The sequence below is a fragment of the Amblyomma americanum genome, chromosome 1, assembly GCF_052857255.1.
Source record: "Amblyomma americanum isolate KBUSLIRL-KWMA chromosome 1, ASM5285725v1, whole genome shotgun sequence".
Taxonomy (NCBI): domain Eukaryota; kingdom Metazoa; phylum Arthropoda; class Arachnida; order Ixodida; family Ixodidae; genus Amblyomma; species Amblyomma americanum.
In genome coordinates this window covers 278,239,448-278,267,446 of record NC_135497.1, presented here as the reverse complement: position 1 = coordinate 278,267,446, position 27,999 = coordinate 278,239,448, and the positions used below count along the sequence as shown (strand labels likewise).

The window sequence follows — 27,999 nt, the reverse complement described above, 5'->3', positions numbered from 1 at the left end:
CACTGGCTTCGCTCATTGACACTACACAAGTTCTATGAGAAAAGAGACCTACAATCTGCCCTCCCGAGTTAGCGTTAAGCTGCCGATTGTAAGGTCGTGGGCTATGAAGTTTACCGTAGCACCGTAACACAGCCTAGCGAGAGGAACAAGCATTTTTTTCGGCACCCGCGTAGCGCTTTTCCATACCCTCTGCTTGAGGCACGAGCTGTCGCGCTCTGTCACAGCCACAAGTGGCGTTTGTCAGCTATCTGCTACGCAGAGAGAACCTAAGCAAGAAGCGTTATCAGCCAAACGCGCCATTCTAATGTGCTCTTGCGGCCCCAGCGGCTGACGGCAGCAGTTTTTAGGCATGCACTGGAGCAATTGCAGTTCCCCCTGGGCACTGCAGGTTGCCTATACTCCATCGAAATAAAATAAATTCTTTCGATGCTGACATGATTTTGATGGTGCACAGGTAGCTCGGCCATAGAGCGATTCAACTCCAGATCGCGAAGTGGCTTTCCCTTGTCAAAGGACACCCTTCCAGCCAATGACGTTGGCCGATTCTCATGAGCCTGCTAGTGTATACAATGCAGAGTGTGGCAGATGAAATGGGATTCACCTAAGGTCACGGAAAAATCTTCCTCCGTGTCTAAGGTTCATCTACAACGCATATGGTAGACACGTGTCTGTCACTAATCTACTAAGGCAATCTGAACTCCAGGCGATTCAATCCCGCCGCAAGTTACACCGTTTTAAACTACTGCATATGGTATTAATAATTTAACAAAAATTAATTTTTTACTCTTACATGGAATATAATACTTCTCGCCCAACACGCGGCCAACACAACTCGACAGTAGTAGTGAAACGATAATGAACTAAAGCTTACCAGTTTTCTTACTTTCCAAAAACAATGCCAGAATGGAACGGGCTTCCGTGTGACGTGGTCAGCTTGACAAATGAAGATTCTTTATCTGCTGTCGTGTATGTTATAGACGCAGTGTGCTTTTTCGTGCTCTTATTTTTGCATTTTTTTTCTTGAGAAACGCAGAGTATTCTTGCTTCTGTGCTCGCTTTTTTTTATTTTGTGCGAGTTTGCTTTGTTGCATTGCGTTGTACAACGATGTATGCTTGTTCCACTCCTGCCTTGGCTACCAAATGACGGCTGGAAGTATTGAATAAAATAAAATAAATAGATCCCTCCCTCCATTGCCACGCCGCGCTCTGCATTGTCCCGCTAGCACGTTCATGAGAATCGGCCAACACCATAGGCTGGAATTAAGGGGGGTCTTGTAGGGAAAAGCTGCTTGCTTTTGTTCTTGAAATGTATCCAACTGCAGTGTTTTTTGGGATGCAATAGGCGGGGTAAAAGACCCATCCTTTCCACAGTTTCTTTTTTCCAGCTCAGCTGTTAGGGGCCCATTCCCTGGGTTCGCGGCGTTGCTGTTACCTGTAGAGGATGAGGAGAAAAGGACAGAGGAGGACCTAGGGCATGGAAAGAGTGAAAGTATTTCAAAGGAGGAGGAGGTCAAAACAGATGATAGGAGGTTTGTGGGGCGGTGGTAGCCACCACAGTTGTCGGGTGCACCGGGTATGTCCTGTACGAGTGCGACGTAGGAAGGCCAGAGAAGGAGGGCATGGAGAGAGTGATGACGAAATAATTTTAATTGCAGCCGTCAAGGATTCAGAAGGCCGCCGTCATCTTCCTCCCCTTTCAGCAGGCTGGGATCCCTTGGGATTCAGTGGTGTCCAGGGCCAGATGGATGACTTTTTTTTGTTTTTTCTGGCTGACCAATAAAGCCTCCCAGCATTCTATATTCCTGTCTGCTTCGTTGTGGCTAGGGCATGTCCACACCAGGTGGATCATGTCTGTAATTTCATTACACTGTTTACACCTCGGGTCTTGGATCGCCGGATGCCATCTGCTTAGTGCTAGTGGGTTGGGAAAAACCCCCTCCTGTAACTTTCTCCATACGACCTCTTCCTTTTTGCTGAGGCCCTTGCATGCTACGGGTAGGGTCTGTCTTCCTAAGCTGTAATGACTAAGAATATCTTGGTACATGTTCAGCTCCTCGTCTGTTTGAAGGGGCTCTCTGCTCGACGAGACCGCACTGGGATCCCGGTGTGTGAGTCTTCGGGCCAATGCATGCGCTGTCTAGTTTCCCCATAGGCCCTCGTGGGTCGGAGTCCAGATTAGGTTAATTAGCTCTACCAGTGTCGGGCCGGCAGTCAGAATTTTGAGTGCTTCGGCAAATACCCTGCCTGCATTGTAGTTGTGGATAGCCGATTTGGAATCTGTTATAATCACCCTGACATTCTGTTGAGTTAGGGCCAGTGCAATGGCTACCTCCTCAGTCACTGTTGCATCCCTCTGTCGGGTGCTGCAGCACGAGACTCGGGCTCCGACCCTCCCTGGTTGCTAGGGCTACAATACTACAATACCCGTTCTGACTTCGTACTCCGCCACGTCTATGTAAACCACGTCCTGTATGTTGGCTAGTTTTTTTCTGTAGAGCTTTCTCTCTGTCCGTTTGTCTACCCTCATAGTGTACCGGACGCATGTTCCTTGGGAGTGGTGCAGTGGCGTAGCCAGAAATTTTGTTCGAGGGGGGCTCATGTTGCAGCGCGGACTCCTCCTTACAGACTTGTAGAAGGATCAGATATATTAATCATAATTGCATTGCCATTGCCAATGCTATTGCATATTAGATGCTGCAAATGAATTCTTGAGTGCTAGGCACTGTCAAGACAGGTAAAATATGTATTTTTTATAAAAGAACATATTCGTATGCCTCAAAAACTGTGGCAGAAATAACTGATATCAATGCTTCCATCTTTTTGTCTATTTAGTAAGTAAAGAAAATGTGTCAAGAATTTTAGTTGGAAACCATCAAAGCAGTGCATGTCCCTGATGTGAGTAATCAAGTTGCGGACAAATAATTTAATGAATCTTTGTCATTCAAGAACCTTGCTTACGATTTTGCAATAGTGAAATGGCCAGGAAAAAATCTCGGTGGCACTGTCCTTCGTTCCAATGTATTGCGCGAGCGCAGCTGTCACCGGTTGAGTATTGTAATTGCACCGAAATTATAGTCACAACAGAGAGCACATATAAAAAGCAGGAGTTCTGCAAAATACACATTAGAAATGTGAAGACGCAATGGAATATCAGAAATGCGAAGATACATTTTGATAAAGGGCAAAAAAGCGTCGCTGGAAACAAAGTTCACTGCATGTATACACAAAACATGGCAAGAAGATATTTAAATATAGGATAGGTATATTGTGACGGACTAGAAGAAGACGAATTGTGCAGTGGCGCACCAGGCAGTCCGCCATTAAAATCATTCTGTAGCCATCTGTCATATCATCTCATTCATCGGCTGGTCATCACGTAACAATACTCTCTAATAAATTTACATACCTAAGTTAAAGTTGCTGCATATGATATGTCAAACAAGCCAAATAAACACGTTGCGCAATCACAGATAGTAACCTTTACGCATAGAAAGACAGATGATCCTGCAAGAATAAAACTATGATCGCAGAAATCGTGATATGTATTTGGGCCACGTGTGCAGTCGCGACAGCATTATATGGATAGAATAATACAGAAAGAAAGCAGAAATCGGTAAGAAAATGTGTATTTTAGCTGCCTGCAAAGCAGCAACAATCATTCTGCACAGAAAATTAAAGAAGGGTATTGGTCTGGTTCAAAAAGGAAGTAAAAGCAGGTAGCTAAAAAAAGGAAGGAAAAGGACAAACTAAAGCCACGCATGATGGGACAAGTTGCTCTACCCAACATCCGAGAGTGCCTGTTGGGAAACGCCGTGAGGGCCGGGCTTTCAATGAGCAAGGCCGGTCAGATTGGTTATGTCCTCGTAATTTTTGTGATAAATTTGATCATGGTGCTAACTATTATAATACACGGAAAAAATATCTGTGGTTTTAAAGGCTAATGAACAGTCAAACATTTTCCTAATTACGCGTTTATGGACCTGAAGGAACAGAGCTTTTTACTTACATTTGTTTCGTTGCTTTGCTATGTCAAGGACAAAGTTTACGAGAAATTTATATCCATAAAGTTTCGGAATTGAAATCCATGCGCTCCGTAGTTTCCGTGGCCGCCGCGAGATGCCGCGACGAGCCTGCTCATCATCGAAACGCCCTTGAAACTGTGCTCGGATGGGGCTCCTTGCATTGCGTGACTCCAGGTGCATAGGTGTCACGAAATCCAGCCCAAGTTCACAATGTTCACGTCGAAACTTCTTTTCGAGCATGAAAAAGACATTGTAGACAAAATCCACCATGATTTCCAGTGCCGGTGGTTGTTTTGGTCGCCAGTGCATAACAGTACGAAAAAATTTCGAGGGGGGCTGCAGCCCCATAAGCCACCCCCCCTGGCTACGCCCCTGGAGTGGTGGGATACTGATTTTGTTCCTTAAGTCTGTTGGGATATTCTCCATGTGTTTGAGTCTCGCTCAAGGTTCGAAGCCTAGCTTTTCTAGTATTTTTAGCCCCGAATGGCTGCGTAGGAGTCGTCATTGTTGCGCTACTCTGGTAGCCTCAAGGAGCTAGTCTAGCGTGTTTAAAATCCCCATGTTCAGAATTTTCTGGGTGGATGTGTACGGGGGGAGACCCAGGGCGGTTTTGACGCCTTTCCTCGATTAGGATTTCAATCTTGTTCTTTTCTGCTTTGGCTAGCTGTAGGTATGGTGCCACGTATATGATTCTACTGATTACGAATGACTGGACTAGTTCTAAGAGGGTCGTGTCCTTCATTCCCGCGTGTTTGTTTGCTGTTCTTTTGAGTAGCCTACACATCTGGCCAACACTCTACTAGAGTTTTTGTATCGTTTCGGTGTTGTTACTGGTTTCGGTGTTGACTGTATCGAGTGGAAGTTCTCTGAAGATGGAGGAGGTCACAACAGACGAAAACGTTTGTGGTTCACGTCTGAGCGCACTTTCCGCTCGTATATCACGTGAAAACTCGATGCACCTGACTGGCTGAACTATTTCACCCAAGTTGGCCGCACTGATGAAAGGCAGCAAAAGAGGTCAGACTAGGTGAAAAGAGGTTCGCGGGATGCAATGGATGCCAGGAGGATGCAATACATGCAACTGCTACACTGGTCAAAAGCATTAATGAGAAAGCATAATCGAAGAGAAGCGATTTTTGTTCCAAAGAAATTCTTTCAACAAAAAGTTGAAAAATAATCACATTTTCCATTTTAGCACAGGGCAGTAAAATCTAAAAGCTTTTCACTGATGAATAATGTATTAAAGCAATGCCCTAATGGTTGCATAAACCAAATTTTCACTCTCACAGAAGAGTATTTCCTAATCTTATTTTGCCATGCACCTTCATGCTGATTAAAAAGATGTCCACAAGTTTGCAAAGTTCAAGAGACCATCATTTATCTTTGCCAGCTAAAATATGTTCACAAAGTATTCTGAGTGAAGTGCAAAGCAGCACGAATTTCTTAATACCCGAGTTGAGCACGGGATGATCAATTTCTAAATGCGCACATAACCTGGCGCAGGGCAGCATCGGTACTAGCAGAAAACAAGGCAACTGAAACTTATCCCAAGCACGCTTTTCTTTTTCTTCTTTAAGTTTACACCTCTCAGAGCAATAAGGTTGAAATAACAAAATCATGTCTCTTGCAATCACCTGCAACCACCCCATTGTACATATACAACCACTTTTTCCAATGTTGGTCAGCAATGGAAGTGTGGACAAAAATACAAATCCTGCCAGTCAGCACCATTTGACACAGATGCTAGTAAACATTTGCAGAATAAAGAGCATAAATTGTCATAGTCATTGCAACTGCACCACAAATACCTTTATTTTAAATCAAGCAGCAAACGAAGTGTTGTGAAATTAAGTGTGCTTAGCAACAAATATCCGTTTCAGCCACTTAGACACCATAATGTCTGGCACAAAAAACAAAGATACCTCAGTACACTGTGTAGCTACCTATCTTCAATTTGAATGCACCATGATTTTCGGCAGTAATTAAAGGCAGGTAGCAATGTACACAATGCAGGTACCTACTATGGATTAATAAATGCAATCATGAGCACTTGAGCACGCAACTCAAAAATTACCACTGGTGGTGGAACTTGCGGCCAGAGAGTATCATGACTTGGGAACAATTACGAACACTGGTCATGAAACTGAAATATTCCATTAAATACCTCTTCCGTCAGCCCAATCCTTTCCATTCATACATTGCTGTACATTTTTCACTAGTTCTATTCGTCTGGATCAATGCGGTGTTACAACCCTGTGTAACGTACAGAATTAGAAAAAATGGGCCTCACCATATCAAAAGGCTTCTATTTTACTATGCAACTAGTGATGCCTGCACCTGTATGCCCATTTCATAAAACTGCTACTGCAATATTCCTCGACAATTGTGCACTGGTATGTTCTATACCACCAGGCTTTTTGCTCTTCTCTGGGGAGGCACCACAAGCACTAAGCTGGCATAAAAAACTTGCCTTGCTTGCATTTACAGCTTCAAGGCGTTCAAGAGAAGGAGCAGAAGTTGTTAAACAATGAATTTTTTTCTACAGTGCCCTAACAAGTACCAAAAAGGTAAGAACTCTTCAGATGTAAGAGCATTTTAGTTGAAAATAAAAAGGAACAGCTTTACAAACAGTTTTCTGAACAGTTCTGCATGCCAGAAATTGGTGTCATTTGTTCAAGTAATTATGTTCCTCTGCCTGTAGCAGCTACATCAGGCATTCTGTTGCAGCCAATAAAGCATAATGGCATGAGCCCAACAGAGGTTAATGCAACAACCAAAGAAATAAAGGCACTCTAAATAACAGCAGATAAACAGATTTAGTTATTTGCAGGCTATATTATATGTAATATGAATTGCTATACCTAAGAGTTCCTACCTCAGTATGACGGGTTGGGCAAGATATTCCACATTATTAATCGAGAACCATTAGCTTAGCCAAAGGTACTAGCATCGATGCGTATTTACTTGCTCCTAATTCATACTGCACATTTTCCCATAATGACATAAAGCATAACAGAAAGACTGCACAAAAAATAAGTGCTGTGTTACAACCGGAAATTCACCTGAGCAGTTTCTAGGCTTTGCATCACTGTAGCGAGTTGATGTGCAGGCATCACAGGCTAGGCTTAGAAGTACTGGCTCCTTAATCAACCACTGACTTTTCTGGCACAGGCGTGCCAGTAGCTAGCAAGTCTAGTTTCTGCTCTATATATTATAACATTATGCCAGGCTCTCACTGCTAGAAAAAAAAAAAAGATGTGCTTCAGAACACATACTGAGCACATTATCGTAAATTATTCAAAGCAATTCACAGCACATGTTAGAGCATGTGGCACACTAAATTTAAATGAAAATGCAGCACAGGCCATTCTAATTTAACAATGACAAATGCTTCAGAGTTGTTTTAGTCTAGTGCAAGCGTTTAATGCCTTCAGGCTTGTGACACATGCACATCACTGTCAGCTTACATCATGAATGCATCCAATAATATTCAAAATATTAACGCAAATGCAAGTAGAAGAGAAAAAGCATTAGTCCTGCCACTGGTAAATTAGAATGAGTGAATAAGAATTGTCAACAGAGAGCAAAAAGCTACCCTTAACAACACTATACATGATACAACATTCATGCACGTGCACATAGGAACCATAAATAAATCCTGAAAAGCAAGCAGAGGTGGAAGTTGCAGGGTTCACTATTTCTCTTTACATTTCACTCGGCTTCAGTTTGGAATGTGCCACATTCAACTATTCTGAGCCAGCCATCACAGAAAACAATTGTGCAAAGTAACCAAAACAGCGCCACACTTTAGTCGCTGTACTAGTACACATCTCTTTTTGGTTACACTTTCAGGTCGTAAGACCTTTAAGAAGTGCGAAAACTTAGGGTCCCTGTAGACAATGCTCCTGCAGATAAAAGCATAACCACATTTACTAGGCATGAATACAACTTGCACAGTGTGAATAAGTTTCAGGCCAATTCCCAGACAAGTGGAGCAGAAGCAATTCCAATGGCCATGTTAAGCACCCTAACACAGTTCATGCCCAACAATGGTTCTTCCCATCCCAACACCAATATGACAGCTGCAATCAGAAGTGCACCATTCAACCGTATAACACCATTTTTTACACACTTTGGTTTTTCTTCCCCTTCAAGTTTTACTCAAACTGGGTAAGAAGTGCCATCATTGAGACACCGAGTAGGAGGGCAAATATCTCCTTAACTGACTGCCAGAGACGAGTGTTCTCAAGCAACTCTGGGATGACTGAGACAGTGGCAATGTAGATGAACCCGCCAGCTGTGAAAGGCAGCACCCAAAGGTTGGCACTGCTGCTGACCCCGTCAGCAATGAGACTGCAGAGTGTGCCGCTTAGGCAGCCCACTGCTGTCACCAACTGCATGCACATGGCCTGCAAGAGAGGAGGCAGAAATGCTTAAGCATTTGCTCTCGAGAACTAGTAAAGCACAGTCAATCCCACCATCACTTGTGTTTGGACTTCACTCAATACTTTCACACATCCAGGCAGATTCATAACAGAGAAGGGAAACTAATACAACAGATCAGTTTTAGGGCAGGTATGTTTTCTCCTCATCCAACATCACTAGCACATTTACAGTATGCATCATTACTAAGACCAAGTCTATATGCAGCACACAGCTGCAGCTGCTGTTCAAGAGCCTATGAAAGAGCACTGCAATCCACTCCCATCCACTTCACTATGCAGAGCGCATGACCCAGCTTTGTTCCATTTAGCTAAAGTGCCAGTGTACCAGAACTGAAGCCAATGCAGAAGCAGATGTAAAAACTTTTCCATGGGTCCAAATCCATAATTCTCGCACATCCCAAGTGTGGCCAAAATATGAACTCAAGTTCGTAGCAGTAAAAGGCAAAGAGTGCTTAAAAACAGTTGCATGCACCAGCTTAACATTCATCATCATCATTATCATCAGCCTGACTACACCCACTGCAGGGCAAAGGCCTCTCCCATGTCTCTCCAATTAACCGCATCCTTTGCCAGCTGCGCCCACCCTATGCCAGCGAACTTCTTAATCTCATCCGCCCACCTAACCTTCTGCCGCCCCCTGCTACACTTGCCTTCTCTTGAAATCCACTCCGTTACCCTTAAAGGGGCCCCGAAACATATTTTCAGTGCATTGTTTTGCCCGTTGGTTGCATAGAAGGAGTTATAGTGATGCTATTAGCATCGGTCGTACCATGTATACTCCTGTTTTTAATATTTTAATCAGCTCGCAAAAACAAATTCATGGCACTGACGGTGTCACCATACAGTGGCGGTTTTTAGCATCGGATATGACATCACGGAGGGCGAGCTTTATGATTGGACAAAGAGTAAATATACTGCAAATTGTGTTAATAACTAGAGATACGTTTTGTCAAGTTTTTGTGTTCTATATTACATTAACAAAACCAACTTGTTTGCCCTAGATAAAAGCACTGTAAAGTAAGTAAAACAAAAATACACCACTAGAGGCTCTGGCTACTTTTTGCATCGACGGACTTTGCGCCTCTCTGTAAACATCCTACGACCTAGCACTAACACTTATGGGTACTCTCTATGTATCTGAGAGCGGCTTTGCAGAGTTGATCCGATCGAGCCATTGCACTCTATAAGCGTTCATTTCGGTCACAAGGAATGATGCGTTCAGTTCACATTTAGCAGACAGTGCGCATCGTCAGCTTGTCGAGGATCACCGTGCGGCGGCGCCAGATGGCGCCACATTCCCGTCAACAGCGCGCGCTCCTTGCTCGCCGTGACCAACCAGCGCGCTAGGGGCGATGGTTGGCGGTAAGCAGTAGCGGTACGCGCTATGCTAAATGTGTCTGATATCTTGCGCAGGTGGTCACACCGTCGCAGTATCTCGCGCTCGAGATGGGATCCATAAGTAAAGGAACGTCACTGATCAGTGTTCCCTTCTGCGCCGTCGTGGTGACGATGAAGCATCGCTGGGTCAGCTGGGCGTTCACATGGTTGTTGTAACCATGCAAATGGCGCCGCCAGCCTTGGCATGAACGAGTTACAGAGAACAGGCAACCATGGAGTGTAAACTTCCGCCACGTGCTAAGATAGGCTGTTTTGATTGGTCGCACAGTGTGCCGTCATTGGGAGAGCGAAATGGGAATGGGAAGCTGCACGAAAATAGAGTTGAGGACAGTATTTTGTTTGCTTGTATTTTGAAATTTCTTCATTGAGTAACTCCCGTTCCTATGCATCAATTCTCGTAATTCTTTCTGGGTCAGCATCTGTGTGACATAAAGAATCCATCTGAAGTGTAACCCGCATCCGTTCACGCGGTGTTTCGCAGCCCCTTTAAGGACCAGCGGTTATCTTGCCTTCGCATTACATGCCCTGTCCAAGCCCATTTCTTCCTCTTGATTTCGACTAGGATGTCATGAACATGAGTTTGTTCCCTCACCCACTCTGCCCGCTTCCGGTATCTTAACGCTACACCTATCATTTTTCTTTCCATGGCTCGTTGCGTTGTCCTTAACTTACGCTGAACTCTTTTCGTTAGCCTCCAAGTTTCTGCCCAAGTAGGTGAGTAACAGTAAGATACAGCTGTTGTACACGTTTCCCTCGAGGGATATTGGTAAACTGCTATTCATGATCCGAGAGAACCTGCCATATGCGCTCCACCCCATTCTTATCCTTCTAGTCATTTCCCTCTCATGGTCCGGATCAGCTGTCACTACCTGCCCTAAGAAGACGTATTACTTCACCACTTCCAGCACCTCACTTCCAATTGTGAACTGCTGTTCCCTCGCTAGAATGCTGAACATTACGTTGGTTTTCTGCAAGTTAATTTTTAGGCCCACCGTTATGCTCTAGCTGTCTAAATCATTGATCATGCTTTGCAATTCATCTCCTGAGTGACACTATCCCAATATCAACCTACTTCATTCCAGGTGGTGCTTCAGTATTTTGTGTACAGGTGAGAGCAATTTAACACCGAACAGTTAGTTTGCATTAAGGAACAACATTTAATTCTGCTTCTGCATTCAACTTGAAAAGACACTGAAAGGTTCAGGTGGCTACAGGAAAAATGCTCAGGATAAGAGAGTACGCTTCTCACTTATATCAGCAGAGTTATCAACGACTGCATGCCAATAAAGCATTCCTGTAGCTCACGTTGCTTTGATCTGTACTTCCCAGCAAGAAAATTCGTGCAGTACCATGGAATACTACACAGAGGGGTTGAACCAAAGCAAAGCATGCACCCAAGGAATTTTTCAAAAGTAAATATGAGCCAACCTGCAAAACTTTCACATGTTCCTCAAGTATAGCTTTAGTGATAGTGCCAATGTTGCCTTAGCAATTAGTCATAATTAATGCTGCACTATGCCCATCTGACATGCTTCTTTAAACCACCACTCTCTACCACCTAGTACTCATCATAATCACTTCGAAAGGGCACTGCAACTGTTTTTGCATAGCAGATCTTTTTTTTATTCACAGAATTTGTCATGTACTCCAGGGACCAATGCAAAAAGAATTTTAGAAATCAGTCCGGGCAAACAAATATTATTACACTCAAAAATTCAAAATTAAAAAATCAGACAAAATCACTTTTTACTTGCTCAGAGCCAAGATTGGGAGCGACCAGTTAGTGCCGCATCCCACACACATGGAGCTTGCATGCCATTGTTGTGTTTCCAGGGCAGCCCACAACACAGCTGCCCTTTTAAATGCCATTGTCCTTCTGCATACACACATCCCTGGTGGGATTGGTGCATAGTAAAGGTGCAGCCACAACAGGACTGCCCACTGCCTGCTTATAATCCACTGGGGGCCAATAAGATTGAAGAGCTACCACTCTCTCCCCCTCAAGAAAACACCATTATTCAAGAAACATTCTGAAAGAATTGGTAATTTACGAAAGCAAAGTGTGGAGCAGACAGAAGTTATTGCTTCATGCACAAACAAGACTGTGCTGTGTGCAGGCCACGAACATGAGGGTGCTTATTTACAGTATCTCAAGGACCATGAGGTATTGCAAACAATAAAATCAACTGTGCACTGCATACATGTTGATAACATGCATAGCGCCTACAAGAACAAAAAAAAAAAACAAACTCACCCTGCGTTTGCTGTAGCCTGACTGCACCAGGATTGCAAAATCCCCAATTTCATGTGGTACTTCATGCAGGAGGATTGTCACCGTAGATATAAAGCCTGCCGTGTTGCCAGCAATGTATGATGCTCCTATGGCCAGGCCATCCGTGAAATTGTGCGTAAAATCAGCAGCCAGGTTCAAGTACGCAGCTACTTTGATGTCTGATGGCCGTTTCCCTGGAGATGAAAAATGTGAGTTTGAGCCACAAAGGCACTAAAAAAGCACTGAGCTCATGCAACAGAATCTATTTATATGGAAGAATCTGAAAAGCTTGACACAAGCAAACTTTTTGAGCATATCAATTTCCAGCTGCTAGCTTACGTGGTCCTACCACCATTACCAATTCAAAAAGCTGCCACCAACTCGAAATGATTTGCATTAATGCAAAACTATGTTCCTGTGCCTTATGGTGACTAGAAACTACAAAACTCAAGAGCATATTTTCAGCAATTTACTGCTTTTGCAACATGTAAATGCAATCAGAACAAACTTGCAGAACAAGTGACACTAATCCGAGAGAGTAAAATTCCTTAGGCAGGGCTTTGTTCCAGTTGGCAGTGACAAACTACAAACTGAAACTACTGCTTAAAGTAGTCTACATTCAGTATATTTAGGATTTCCTTGTCACAACTGTAGCGTCAAGCTCGTGGAAATTTTAGCCATCTGGGAACGGCACTCAAAACTTAATCCGGCAAGCAGGTGCACATCACTGATGTGCCTTGTGCTGTCATTGTACAGTGCACAGTACTTGCGGCTTGTCGCAGCAGTCTTTGACCTTGCTCGACCGCATCGAGTCAGAACGGAATAATGTTGTAAGCACACCAGAAAGATAAACGAAAACTTCCAGAGGCACGCCCCGTGCCAGGAGCATGGTGCAAGAACTGGAGCACTCACCACCGTCAGCACTCTTTTCGTCCTTCGTTGGGCTTTCTAATTTGGCTTTCTTTCTGCGCACTAAGGCAGCGGCCGCCTCGCTTTTGGCCTCTTCGGTTCCGCTAGATTCTCCATCGCACTTTCCCGAGGGCCCCGTGTCGGCTTCCCCCATTCCCGACGGCGTCTGGTCCCCGGCCTGTTCCTCGCGATGATCGTGGCCGTCAGCGTGTTCATGGCTGTGTCCGTGACCACCCTTGATCATGCGCACAAATTTCTCAACCATAAGGAAGGCAAGGATGCCCGCAAGCACCCACAGGCCGACGCTCATGTCATGAGGTCCGTGAGAGTGGTCATGACCGTGGCTATGACTGTGGGCATGACTGTGGGCATGACTCTCATGTGCAGCTCCAGACAGCTCCTCGTTGCCGTGCGGCATAAGCGCATGTGGGATAAGGTGGAGGAACGCATCGCCCAGCAGGCCTCCCGAGGCAAAGCTGAGGAGAACCTTGAGCAGTGACTCGTGGCCTGAGCGCGAGTCTATAGGAATGAAGAATAGGATGAGGAACGGCGCAACGCTTATAAGCAGCGTGGATCCTAAGGCGCGGCCCCAAAGAAAAGCGGTATCTTCGAACGAACGGATCGGCTTTTTCTTGGGACCATCCGACGCATGGGAATGCGAAGACGACGATGCAACGTGTCCATGGAAATGCCGGTGGGCCTCCTTGCCGGTTGCAAGGTGCGGGTCGTTGGCTGCGCGCGAGTACTTGAATGCTGCAGGTTCGTGGACGTGTTCGTGGTCATGATCGTGATCATGGTCGTGATCGTGGTGATGGTGATGCTGGGCCCCAACTAGCCGGAGTTCGGCACTCACTAGCGCTATGAGAAGCGCCGCTACACACGCTCTGCGGCTTGCAGACAACATGTCTCCCGTTCGTGGATGCGTCTTCGCTACTGTAACGTTGGGAACGCGTCCACTACAAGAGCATGCTATCGGAATTATTTCATAAACGGTAGACTCTCCAACTCTCCTCAGCTAGGCGGGCATTGTAGCAGCTTTGCCGACGTGTTTTTAAATGCAAGCAATGCTTGCAACCCCCTGGCGGTTATCTAGAAGACAAAAGCATATTTTCTGCTATTTAAAATTATATATCAATTAAAATAAAATACAACTTCTCAAGTAATATATTATTGTAATAAAAATTGCAGATATGCATTTAAACAATCAGTTTTGTTGCAAATGTTTAGGAGCAGTTTTTGATAATACCTTATAATGCTTTATAATAGAAACTTCAGCAAATATGTTAATGTGCAGTTGCTACCGTTCAACAATTCGAGAACGAGCCGAAAACAGAGAGAGAAAAAAAGCGAAAAAGTCAACATCAAGCCAAGTCTGCTCTTCCTCCTTTTCGTTCCAGTTCCTAGAATATACTGGCAATAGAATATACTGAATACACTAGAATATATTCTAGGCACTGTAGTAGCTAGTTCAGCGCGCGTTCGATTGTGTTACAGCTTGAAGGAGGCCATCAAGTGACATTTTTTTGAAGCCGGAAACGAGCTCAGCGCCATATTGTCCGGGCGCGCTCTTGTTTACGTTTCTCCGCGCGCGCATTTCAAACCACGTGAATGAGCTGGCCTAAAGAGACTCCAGTGCGAGTGGCGCTTGGTTTCTGGCCGTTGTTCATGTACGGGAGACGTCGGAAATGTTCGTGCGGGACATCCAGCTCCTTCCAGTTATTGCTCTTTGCCGCGCCGTCCCCGCTCTCTCGTTCGAACGAAGCAGTCCGGCTTGCATGATCATAATCAAATAGCATTCGGCGAACGCACTTATCGCAACTGCGGTAAGCGCGGGAAGGAACTGTCACTTTCACTTGTTGCGGTGGCCCACCATGGTACGTAGTGTCTTTCGACGCTTTCGCCTGCGTCGTTTTGCGACGACGGAGATGTGTCCCTGGGTTCCTTCCAGGCTGCACTTGGCGAAATATACTGGCATACTTACATCCGGTTCACCCTAGCCTCGTACGTGTTAATAGCAGGGCTAGGAAGTTAATTTCACAAGATAAGGTGAAGGACAACAAAAAGTTAGTTCAGTGAAATTGTGTACAATTGCACAGCTGCTGCCAAAATATAGCAGAAGAAAACAAAACCAAATTTTGCATATACTATATACTTTGGAGAGCATGTTTGTTTGTGTTCTTTTTTTATATAAACTGCTACACATGGTGCCACTGAAACAGAACTTGTTACTCTGTGCCGTGTATCATCTTTCATTCTTTTTTTTTATGCTACGTGCCTTGGATCGCGCTGTGTATTTCATGATACTTCTGAAAGAACTGTCCCACTTTAATGCAGTGTAAAGTACTGCCTTTAAATTTAAGCTTCCTGAAAAGTTTTAGTACATGGCTACCCTGGAATCTTTCTGTGTCCAGCTTGCTGGCACAAGCTTATATTTAAATGGCCCTCTGCAACACTTTGTACATGAGAGCATCAGGATTTTCGATTGGACAGCTGTCAACCGTGCTCATGTAAAAAAATCTTTCTTTGCTGGAATGAATTTAGAGCTTCATGCCCGAGATCCCTGAGCAAGGTTTTTGATGTAGGGTTGTTTGCATGCTGTGCTCGCATAAAAGTGGTCCATATACTGGCCACACTTCAATCACGCTTTCAGGTGGATAGCACAACCCTCTCAGATTTACGCTGAATAAGTGTGCGCGTGCCTGCTTTTGGCTACGTGAACAATGCTTCCATGCATGGTCACACCGCAGCTTAGTGTTCAACCTGCCTTTTAATGCTGCTCTTGATGAATATTGCAATCTCTATATTGAATATGTTTGGGCAGCTGGTTGTGTCAACAATGTCTTCTGCTGCAGCAGAGAGGACAAAAAGAATCCTGCTGTATTTTGTTTTTGGTCTTGAATACTGTATCTATATTCATAACAAGTTTTCGTGCGGTTGGCCATGCCAGGAATGCTTTCTCATACAGCAGCGAGGATGGGCAAATATGCTAAGAACTCTGAGTTCTTGACCCTGAATGCAAAAATTAGCATCATAACATATTCATAATGATGACTGTGCCAACAAGGACATTTGATCCACAACTTCGAGAGCCACTCATAGAGGTGACAGAAACAGAGAGGGCCGACAGTGCCTATAGTAGCACAGCAGGGGAGGATTTATGGAGTGGTGGTGGAAGGGGTCATATCCCCATCCCAAAGCCTGAAATTTTACATAGGGAAACCATGACGAACCCCTATTTCTCAACAAAAAAATTCCAAGAAATACATGTTTCAAATGAGATAGCCCCCCTCCTCCCCCCTCTAAGAATGATCCATAAATCCATCCTTCTAGCACTGCCTCCTGGCAGGTTTTACATCCACAGGTCTAGTTTAGCGCATGATAATTAATATACATGACCGTACCTTTTCAGACTGCTTCTAGAAGTTTAGGAGTACCCAGTGGCTTCAGTATAGGCTTCACAGTGTTGTGCATTATTTCAATGCTGTGTATCATGTTTAACGTGCACAGCTGCAGCTGTACACATAAATTTTCTCTAGTTGTTGAAATACTAGCTTGTAATGTCACTGCAGAGTAGCGCACTTTACTTGTGATCCACCATACAGAAAATGAAAGTCAATGTATTGAACGCATCAAATTATTTTTCTTCAGCATAACCACAGTCATCATTGAAATTGAATGCACATGTGCATTCTCATTTCACTGAGTACTTTTTACCACAAATGACACTATCATAGGACATGGGCAAAATAAACACGTGAGAAAAGGCGTCCAAATTCAGTTCGAGCTTTATTACACAGTGAAAGCTCAGAGCAATAACGTTCATGCTATTAATACGCGAAGGGTGGCAAACGAAACCACATGGGGAGTTAACATTTTCGCTGTCATGAAGTGCGAAAGTGCTTCGCCTTTTTCGCACTTCTTTCCCATGACCTCAACAAAGCAATTGCTGAATCTGCTACAGGAAACGGATCTAAAAACAGCGCGCGACCAGAAATACAGACTTGATCTCGATATGAACGAATACACATGAGCCCAGCACGTCCCAAAGGCAAATAGCTCGCACGACACTTCAAACAGGCATGCAACAAAGTTTCTATATACTAAGAACAAAGCGAGCGCAGCTGCTTCCTTTACAATATCGCTCTCCGCCCATGTCATGAACCCCGTTGCTCACACAAGCGCAATCGTCAAAAAACAAAAATACAGTTGCAATCGCTGGAGCGTTGCAAGAACACGCATAACTATAGCAACGAGGTTTCACTGCTGATCGAAACGGGAACGAGAATAGCACACGGCACGCACAAGGCACGAAACGTTCGCACAATACGCCGACAACCGCTCTGTAGTGCACGCCGTCAGTGCTGTGGCATGTTGCAAGTTGCGCGTCCGCGCCATAAGTGTCGCCACGGTCGGAACGATTGCAGCGATCCTGGTATCTGGCAGCAAACGCGGCTGGAGTCAATGACACAACGCGTCTGCGCCGCCAGTGCCGCCGCGGGCAACGCTGCAGCGCAGTGGCAGCAGACGACAGCGACCGGCGCAAGCATAGCGAGCAAAGTTTTGAGCAATTTATGTTTTTACCGCCAACTCCCAGGCACCGCCACCGTCGCATTTCAAAATCGTCCCCATTGGCTCTACGGGAATGTCACACCCTTGACGCCGTTTCGAATTGTGGTGAATGAGCAGTGCGAATGCTCCTTTTAGTGAACAGCGGCGGTCTCCCGACGGCTCCGAGCAGCGCTGCAGTAGACGTTGTCGTTGAATGGTTGTCGCCGAAAGCGTTCAAATCCGGGCACGCAACAAGAATTTTGCACTAAGATATGGTTGAATGCCGTCAACGTCAGCCTGTGAGCACCACCAAAAACATAAACTCGAGCAGTTAAAGAAAGTACGCTAACGCCGCACCTCAAATGGTACGCCGCGGCCGGCTGCTGCCGCCCGGTTTGTAAATAGCAACTACGACGCTGTTGCTAATCTGCCCGGACAAGATGGCCTCCTGAGCGAGAAAAACCACGTGACTTCCTTTTCATTTTTCTCCCATGTAGCTTCTCCTGAGTTATCCTTCCTCCATTGTTACAGTTACGGTGGCCAGTAAGAACAGAGGCGCTGTGTTGTGGATTGGTTCGATGATTCATTGTTATGGTTGTACAACTGCTGCAGAACCTCCCCCTGTTTCTGTGCCGTTTTTCTGACGCCTTTGGAAACTTGAAAATATGGTGAAGGTGTTGTAAGTGCGGGTTTGTCTGCAGCAGCGAGGTTACACTCGGGAGCGAAGACCCCGCGCATAAAGTCAACGACCCCGCATCAGGAGATTCGGACAATTCGGACGTGTCGCCAGCGCCGCATTTTTCATTGGCCTTTTGTGCTCTTCTCCAAATGGTGAAAAAGCGCGTGTCCCACGCACATATTGGACATGAGTCGAAGCATGCTTCCACGAAAAGTAACTCTAGTACGTAACACTGCTGCTTTATGTTGCGATGGGGCGGCCTTGTTTTTCTTTAACGAGTTTCTTTGCTTTGCAGACTCCGGGCCAAAAAAGCTGTTGGCGATTACATACCCTGGACACGAGCCGAAAAGAAGTCTAACGGCAAATGCTTCCCGTACGTAACGAGACTTCCTGTCTGCACATGGCGTGCGATCGCGTGATAATATTGCAACCAGAAAATTTTTGTCTTTGTCGCCTTGAGCGTTGTCTGCAAAAAAGCGTTGATTCTTTGCCAGCGCAGGTAACGGCTACGCTCACAAGAAAGCAACGCTGTTATCGGAGTGCAAGGAAAAGCGGCAGGGGAGCATGAACGGTTATTTACCCGTCAAGTGGAGTGTGGTATCCAAAAAATATGTCAAGCGCTACATTGTCATCGCTTGGACGTTCCTGCAAGCCTGCGTCACGCTGGGTTGTCTCTTCCTCGTGTACCTTTTCTTTCATCCTGACTACTTGTACTCGGAACGGCTGCAGGTCAGTGATCGACTGCAACAGTCTCCAAATTGGTTGTTACTGTTGCCTAGAGGTATCGTACTCAGTAAAAAAAAAAAAAAACTACGTCGAAAACACAACTGAAACCTTTTGGAATCCCATTGATTCCAATTGGTTCCATTTGTGTTTTCAGCAGCTCCAATTCGTCTTTTTTGACCAGATATCACTTTTAATTATTACTGCGAAAGTGAGTATGAAAAGAAAAAAATGGCAGGCGACTGGTAGGCTGATCCGACGGAAATGCGTAGCATTAGACTTTCATTCCCCTTTGCATGACACGTCACTTACATTTCTTTACATTTCTTGCACACTTAGTCTTCTTTGTACTTCTTTACACATGCTGGACCATGAGAATGAAATAACTAGGAAAATAAGAATGGCATGGAGTGCATTTGGCAGGTGCTCGCATATCATGGACGGCAGTTTACCAATATCTCTCAAGAGAAAAGTTTTAACAACTGTATCTTACGAGTACTCACCTATGGGGCAAAAACGTGGAAGCTAACGAAAAGGGTTCAACTTTAATTGAGGACAATGCAGCGAGCTATGAAAAGGAAAATGATAGATATAACATTTAGAAATAGGAAGATAGCAGAGTAGGTCAGGGAACAAACGTGGATTGATGTCATCCTAGTTGAAATCGAGCAGAATAAATGGGCTTGGGGAGGGCGTGTAATGCAAAGGCAAGATAACTGATAGTCTTTAAGGGTAACGGACAGGATTCCAGGAGAAGGCAAGCGTAAGAGGTGGCGGCACAAAGTTGTGTACAGATGAGATTAAGAAGTCTGCGGGAATAAGGCTGGCTGGCACAGGAGAGGGTTAATTGGAGAGGTATGGGATAGGCCTTTGGCCTGCAGTGGGCATAGTCAGGCTGATGGTGACGATGATGCTTGAATCTCTTGCACACTTGGTCTTCTGTTCCAGTGTTATCTTCATTATCCATTGACATTTGGCTCTGAAGGTTGCTCGCACACTTTAGCAGAAGAGCGGCATCCAGTGCTCACGTGCCGCTCTGCTCCTCTTCTCAGCTCACTTCCCCCTCACCTTCCACAGTAGCTATCCACCAGGTTGTTCCCGTGGCAACCACACTCGGGTTGCGCATTCGTCTGCCTGCATCAGAACCTCCTCCGTCCACGGTAGCCAGCCTCTGGTTTCTTCCCATAGCAGCTACCTTCTGGCCTCTGCGCTTTTCCACCTGTCAACTGTGGCAGGTGGAGACTTCAGAGAACACTGGACACTTTTTCACAACATGGGGGTTCTAATGCTTTCGCATTAATAAACTTCTAACATGCATGTACCAAAGCTACCTATTGTTGCTTTGTTACACTGAGTTGCTCTCACTTCATTCCTAGTAGATCACTGTTAAAACGCGCAAACATGGCACAGTGTTTGACGTCATGGGCGCACAATGGTGAACCACGCATAGATTCTGCAATGCAGGCAGAGCAGATAGCGATAAAAGGTTTATAGATATGCACAGCTTCTTGCAGTGCTCCTGTTTTGTCACCATGGCAGCTGCTGTGACGTTGGTCACAGCATGACATTTAAAAGTCTGCTTTCATGCAGAAAGTTTCGTACAAGAAGATCTGCTTGAATGTATTTAAGTACCATGGAAGAGATCTAAAAGCATGCTGTGATATAAAAAGAGGATGTCGCTAAGAACCCCAGGTAGTCGAAATTAATTTGGAACCTTCGTCTAGAGCATCCTTCATAGCCTGCGTGCAGCTCCAGGATTTTAAGCCTCGCGTACCAAACCATCTGCAGGCAAAATTCTGCATGGACGACAGAAAAAAAAATGGCAGACAATTTAGCATGTTTAGGCCAAATGCATAGGTGCACTAGCACTTCGGTTCTTGCTTCGGTTTCAATTCGAGGCTCTGTTTTCAAAGTTAAGCAATCTTCAGACAGAAATCGGCGAAATCGGACTTAAGCTCCGCCTTAAGAATACGATGCGATAGCGTTAATGTCCATATATGCGGAATTGGTCATTCTCTAATTTACGTTCGGGGTCACTGGGAGTCCTCATACCATTCCTGGCGCAGTGGTGCAGCGGTTAAGCAATGCGCCTCTGCGTTGTGATGGCAGGTGCTGCCACCAGTGGGGCATGTGAGACCCATGTTGCTCTTTGCAAACAACCTCAAGGTTCGGAAAGAGTCCTCGGACAGACAAACATCTGCAAAATCTGAGATTGGGGGTTTTAGTGCTAGCGCACTTTTTTAAAAAACTCTTGGGTGATTATTGGTGGATCGGTTCAATGCTTTAACATTTTCTCTTGCCGCTGATTCTGTGTTAGTTAATGCCAATATATGCGGAATTAGTCATTGTCTACTTATATAGTCATAGATAGTTGGGAATTCTCATACCACTCCTGGCACAGAGGTGCGGCGGTTAAGCAGTGCACCACTGCCCCAGCTAGGTGGGTGTTTCTAACATGACCACCAGTGGTGCTTGTGGGACCCAGCTGGCTCTTCCCGAGCACCCGGGCTCCCACGCAGGTGGCAACCTGCCCACTGGTTTATGAGCAATCTGCTCATCATTGCAGTTGACAGCTAAATTCATGATTGTCTAAGGTTAGTTGTATCTAACGTGGCCACGCATGATGGCGACATGGCCACCTTTCGAATGCTGACGCATTGATAACACTACTATTTTAAGAAGCAACACCTTTGTAGCTGACATGTGTGCTATGCACACACATTCGTTTTTTTTTTTAGTGTGCTAGCACTCAAACCCACATTCACAGAAGAAGCCATTTGTCGTTCTGGTCCTCCGGTTAACAGATCTTTGCCACCTGCTTTTCCACTCACAATGCTGACGATGATGGATTTTCAGCAGAACAGGAGCCATGGCTGACATGCATGCACAGAACAACTGTAATAAATATTGCGTCATGTATCTACTGTGTTTCATCCATGCCATGCGAACACGCAGAATACACTCGATATGCCACTTTAATCTCATAGCAGTATTGTGAATAACAAAGCATTAGGGATGCGCCAATATTCGAAAATTTCAAATAGAATATTCTTCTATTTGGTTCGGACAAATACAATAGTGTATTTTCAAAATTATTCGAAACAAATCAAATATGCTCTCAAAACTTTCCGAATAGTTTTCGAATAATGAAAGGAGGTTCGAATAAGGCCCACCGTAGTTTTCTTCAACGAATGTTCCAAAAGCAGCCCACACCGACGCCGCGCAGCATTCTTCCACAAAAAGTATGATGGAGATGAAGGGTTCAGCATCACGACACGGCCCATTTGTGTGGTGGTGTTCATAATGCTTCTACATGGCCTCTAAGTCTAGACGACGCTGCAGGACTGGCAAATTCAGGAAAATGCTGCCTTGATGCTTGATCTTGGAGGCCATGTCTCATAAGTAGGTGCCACCAGTCTCATATCCTGCAGTGTGGTTCTAGTGTCGCCGGGCACCCACCGATTTTCTACAGGGTATGCAAGGCTTCCTCCGGCCTGGTGCTTGGCTTTTCTAGGGTAATATGCTTGGGAAAAGTGTATTTGACCAAACCAAGCAAATGTTAATTTTCTTATACCTATAAATTGATGGCCTTAGAGTTAATATAGTGGCTTCGTGTTGCAATCCGTGGTGGTTAGTGTTGTCTTTTAGCAGCTATAGCTCTACTCAACTTTTAAACTTGTAGCACCATGAGTAGTGCCACAACTGTCGCTTCAATGCTTCGCACAACTGCAGGTTTTCCATGAATAGTCGCACAAGTAGCAAATATTAGTACGTACTAATATTCGATTCAGTTTGGAAAAAGTATTAATTACACACCCTTACAAAGCATAACTATGATAAAAAATGCAAAACAAGACAGTCATTTTTAGTGCAGTTAGTGGTATCAAGCATAGAATTGTGTCACTTGAAACACATTCTTTTACTTTCAGCGGCTGGTCATATGCACCCCTAGACACAGGAGCAGCAGCTCCTTTATCAGCATAACCTTGGCAGTATTTGACAGTTGATTTTACTGCTATGGAATGACGAACTCTCTGTTGTCACTGTCACGCATTTTGCATGATATGTGTCAAGTATTCATTTGCAGGCCGCAAAACACAGCTTTCAGTTTACTGTTTCGCTCTTAATCCACACCTACCATTACTTGCATTTGTCAATTTTCCACTGCAGCAGCTACAAAAATTGTTTATTTCATTTTCCAAATGCTACAATGACAAAATGCAGCAATGTCTGGTGAATGTGTGAAGCAGAGTGGACAGAAATATATCGTATGAATAGATTTCCTTAAAAGAGATAATAGTGAACAAAGTTCACATTTTTGTTCTGTACTAGTACTGACACGGAACACTGCAAATAACTAAATTAACTACCACAGCAAAGCGTACCTCTGTGCGACATGGTGATCTTTACTGTGCATTACTTGCCAGCATTTTTGTGGTGGTTTGCTTATGTAGTCATGCTTTTTGGTGTATGCCATGTGATTTAAACCAGTAATCAAATAGGGCCATGCTGGACTGCTAGATGGGCAGTGCTGTTTCTACACGTGTTGCACTTGGCTAAACTAATGCTTATGGTTGCTGTCAAGTCCACTTGCTGAGGTTTGAGCGGCAAGTTTGGTGGCCAGTGTACAGTTACAAAGGGGCTTCCATATTGTTGGCAGTAGTGTTACAGTACTTCATTTTTTCACTATTTGCTTTGAAACACTACGGAAGTTTTGATGCAGATATTGCCTAAAGCCTGCATAAAGACACAGTAAATCTGGATCAGGCCCAAAAGTATGGTGAGAGCGGGAGTTCACCACTCAGCACTGGTGCATTGTTTAAATGGATTCTGTTACTGTTCATGTGCCTTCCGCAAGGTATACTTGTGGTATCACTGATTAAGGCACTGTTTTGCTATTTCCTCCATCTTGCTAGCATTCGCTGCCATCACTCGAGGCACATCAACTTGGTCGCAGTGGCCATCCATCGCAAGCAGTTCGCAAGCAGCATAAGTAGCACGAAATGCTGAGTTTTCTCTTCAGTTGTCTGGCATTGGGGCGTTTGTATCAAGTGCTGGTAATAATTTGAAAACAAGCCCTCACCTCATTCAAGAGGACACTTCCTGTCGTGTTGTCATAAATTTGGCCTTTTTTTGTAGTTCCCTTCTCACAGCAGCGCACAGCTGGATATAACATGTTTGTCACTTCCTGTCACAGTGACCCTGGGGACTTCGTATAGCTCCTTGAGATGTGCCCGCACTACCCATCGGTGGTTATGCAGTAGGGGTATATACTTGTGCCTCTCAGACTTACCTGCTGTTAGGTAGCACACTAAGTCGGCACTCATAAATACACTTGGTTTCGGTCTCACAGGTTTCAAAAGTGGGCCACCCACTGTAGTTCGGGAGTGAGGATCGATCAGTGTATGCCCAGAGGGCAACATGTCCAGCCTTCCATACGCAGACCTTCTAAGGCTCTTTGTGTCAGTGATTTGAGGTAGAGCACCGCATTTCCAAATGTCAAGCCAGGTGCAGCCACCAGCTTCCATAGAGCACAAATCGCCTCAAAAGGACAAAGCTGAGAGCGCTCTGTGCACGACGTATGCTTATTGTTCTGCTCTTGCTTGGAGCTATGCTTCATGGCCACAGCAATATTGTGCACAATGCCGAGGTTTGTGTTCGTCCCTCCACTGCACATCTTGTGTCACACAGGCCATTCTGTAGTGGTAGTGCTGGGCTGAGTTGGCTTCCTTCTGAACAGATGTCCAGCAGCCTCCAAAGCTTCTGTCTCGAGTCAGCCAAGATTATGGTGTTGTCAGCATCAAAATAAAGCCAGAAAGTGTCTGGCTTGGTTAGTCCCATCTTCTGTGTACAAAAGGTTAAAAATCACACCAGTGATCTCGTGTAAAAAAATTTGATTAACTTGAAACTTAAGTCATGCAAGCATTGCGTAACCAGTGTGTGGAGGGAGTCTACATATATATACTAGAGAATGTGTACAGCAACTGCACTGCCTCCATTGTACTCCGTAGGAGAAAGTGATAAAATACTAATTGGAAAGGGTGTCGGGCAAGGAAACAACCTCTCCACTGTTATTCAGTGCATGTTTACAAGAAATATTCAGTGGGTGGCATTGGGAAGAGCTCAGTAAGAGAGTTTAATGCAGGGCGCTTTGGTAACCTCCAATTTGTCGACGACTTTGCCCTGCTAAAGCAATTCAGGGGAGAAATTGTAGCGCATGATTAAGGACCTTAACATGCAAAGTAGAAAAGTAGGCTTCTAAAAATTAATATGAAGAAGACGAACATAATGGTCAACAGTGTGGAAAGGTAACAAAAACTTGTGAATAGGTAGTTTGGTTTATGGTTTATGGGGGTTTAACGTCCCAAAGCGACTTAGGCTATGAGGGACGCCGTAGAGAAGGGCTCCGGAAATTTCAACCACCTGGGGTTCTTTAGCATGCGCTGACATCGCACAGTACATGGGCCTCTAGAATTTTGCCTCCCTCCTAATTCGACTGAGTTAATGGGAAGTGCTAGTAAGGGAGCACTTGTCTCTTGCCAAGTAAAAACCACAGATCGGGACTGTGGGACAGAAATTATGACGAAAATAAGTTTAGGCTCGAGTACATTTGGTGGGCACTCTCTGGCTGCGAATTGCATCTTGCCAGTATCTCTCAAAAGGAAAGCATATAACCGTGTCTTGATAACAATAATAATAATAATCGGCTATGAGGGAAAAAAGGTGTCTCAGTCAGGGTGGATACCTGAACCACTGTATGAGGGAAGGGATGAAAGAGCGGGTAAAATCAAGGGGGAAGGAGTCACTGTAGGGGAAAGCGTTGGATAAGTTTTGACCAGGCTACTGACCCCAAGGTCGCTGGTTTGATCCTGGCCCCAGCAGCCATGTTTCTATGGAGGCGAAATGCAAAAATGCCTGTGTGGTGTCCAATGTGGGTGCACGGTCAAGAACCCCAGGTGGTCTAAAATTAATCCGGAGCCCTCCACTACGGTGCCCCTCATAGCCATGTGTCACTTTGGAACATTAAACCCCACAATTACAATTTAATTTCGACCAGCTGCAGTTCTAACATACATCAACATACACAGCACACAGGCACCTTTTGTTTGCATTTTACCTCCTACAAAATTTGGCTGCCAGTTGCAATCCTCATGCTCAGCAGATGAACACCATAACCACCGAGCTACCTTAGTGGGTGTGATGTCTTTTCAGTACTTAATTATGGGGCTGAGATCTGGAGGCTAACAAAAAGTCTTGAAGTTAGAAGTTAAGGACAGCGCAGCGAGGTGTGAAAAGGAAAATGATAAGGGCAGTGGCTGAGGGAGCAAACTCGTGTTGACAATACTTCGGCAAAAATTAAAAAGAAATGGACTGGGGTGGTACAGTGTAACGCGGAGAACAGATGACCAGTGCTCTCTTGGGGCAACAGAATGGATTTCAAAGGAACAGAAAAATTGTTGGGGCAGTAGAGAGTTCAGTGGGCGGGTGAGATAAAGTTTACTGGCATAGTGTGGCCACGGCAGGTTCAGGACAGTGCTAACTTGAGATCAGTGGGAGTGACATTGTGTTGCTGTGTCATTGGAGACACAAGCAATATAAAGAGTAGGAGTGACATAGAGCAACTCTGTCACCACAGGTTCCGAGCTGCTGCCATCCCATTGTGTGACTGCTAGGTTCTTCTACCTGTATACTTCTTTGAGAATTGCAGCCATTCTGCTGGCAAATCTAGGTTCTTGAGTACTGTATAGAGGGTGTTGTGGGACTCAAAGGTGTTGGGAAACCCATTAAGGAGTGGCCTTTTCTGTGCTGTCTCCCAGGCCTCGGTGACCACAAACAGATTGTTGTTTAGGCCATCTGTACTCGTTAGTCTAATGGTTTCATTGCCACCTTAAAACCAGTTATGCCGTCTTGCTGTTGACCTCTGCTCTTTACTTTGCAGGTGGAGATGCTGGATGTTACGCTGCACCAGCATCTTGTTGGTCAAGACATCGCCATAAACCGTACAGTAGCTGCCATTGCACGCTACTTGGGTGGTGGTGAATCTGTAGCACCATTACCACTTGTGCTTGTGTATGCTGGGTGCTCTGGGTGTGGAAAGACTTATGCGCTTTCAGTGATCGCCAAACACTGCCCTCACACTGAGGCTCTGGTTGCTTCACATCAGGTAGCACTGGCACGCAGAACCGGCAACAACCTGCTGCACTGGCTACAAAGCACTCTGTCATCCCGGCGGCCAAATATCATAGTCATTGATGACGTTGACCTTGCACCTGATGCAGCCAAACTTGGTCCAGGAGACCAATCATTTAGTGCACAGCTAGAGACCGTACTGTCATCCTGGGGCCAGTTGGGACTGCAGACAGGACAGGCAGCGATTTTTGTCCTTTCTTTGAGCAGTGGCGCCAGTGTAGCAGAGGGCTTTGCATTGAAGCAACTCAGTGATAAGCAGAATATGAGCAGCAGTGAAGACGTTGAAGGATTGGTTGAAGCATACCGATATATGCTGCCACCATGGCTAAAAAATGCAGAAATCGTGCCTTTCCTACCACTGACCAAAGCTGACGTTAAAGAGTGCCTGCTAAGACAGCTGGCACAGCACACACCAGAATTCAGGGCCAGAGTACTGGCATTGCCAGGTGGTGTCAACAGTCTTTTGCAAGAGTTTAGGTTCTACCCAGCAGAAAATCCGATTTTCTCAGAATCTGGATGCAAGGAAGTACCAATCAAGCTAGCCTTAGTTGCAACAGACTCACCTTGAATGGTGAACACAGCAAGTGCTGCTGTAGGTGAAAGAACTTGTGATAAGTCAAACTGTTTGTCCTCTGTGACAGTGTTCATGGAAGTCTGTGCTGTGATAAGTGACTCATTTCTACAAACCAAAGGTGTTATGTTGCCAGACCCATGGTGATGTGCATTGTTGCCATGAATCTGGATTTTAATTCCACATGCATGATTCTTTGCAAGGCTGCTGTGGTGTATATTAAAAACGAATTTATGCAAAAA

General features: G+C 45.0%; 2 protein-coding genes across 2 annotated transcripts; one reads left to right on the top strand and one right to left on the bottom strand.

Annotated features, from left to right (window-relative positions):
* Positions 1–5,816: 5,816 nt before the first annotated feature.
* Positions 5,817–14,102, bottom strand: LOC144115150 (zinc transporter Slc39a7-like). Its single transcript, XM_077649327.1, has 3 exons — positions 13,050–14,102; positions 12,120–12,331; positions 5,817–8,431 (listed from the first exon to the last, which is right to left on the bottom strand). The coding sequence occupies exons 1-3, from the start codon at positions 13,948–13,950 to the stop codon at positions 8,180–8,182; spliced, it is 1,365 nt and encodes a 454-aa protein (XP_077505453.1). The 5' UTR covers positions 13,951–14,102; the 3' UTR covers positions 5,817–8,179.
* Positions 14,103–18,118: 4,016 nt separating this feature from the next.
* On the top strand, positions 18,119–27,999 carry LOC144115151 (torsin-2A-like). The gene is made up of 4 exons (XM_077649328.1): positions 18,119–18,495; positions 18,569–18,646; positions 18,773–19,002; positions 26,936–27,999. The coding sequence occupies exons 1-4, from the start codon at positions 18,423–18,425 to the stop codon at positions 27,752–27,754; spliced, it is 1,200 nt and encodes a 399-aa protein (XP_077505454.1). The 5' UTR covers positions 18,119–18,422; the 3' UTR covers positions 27,755–27,999.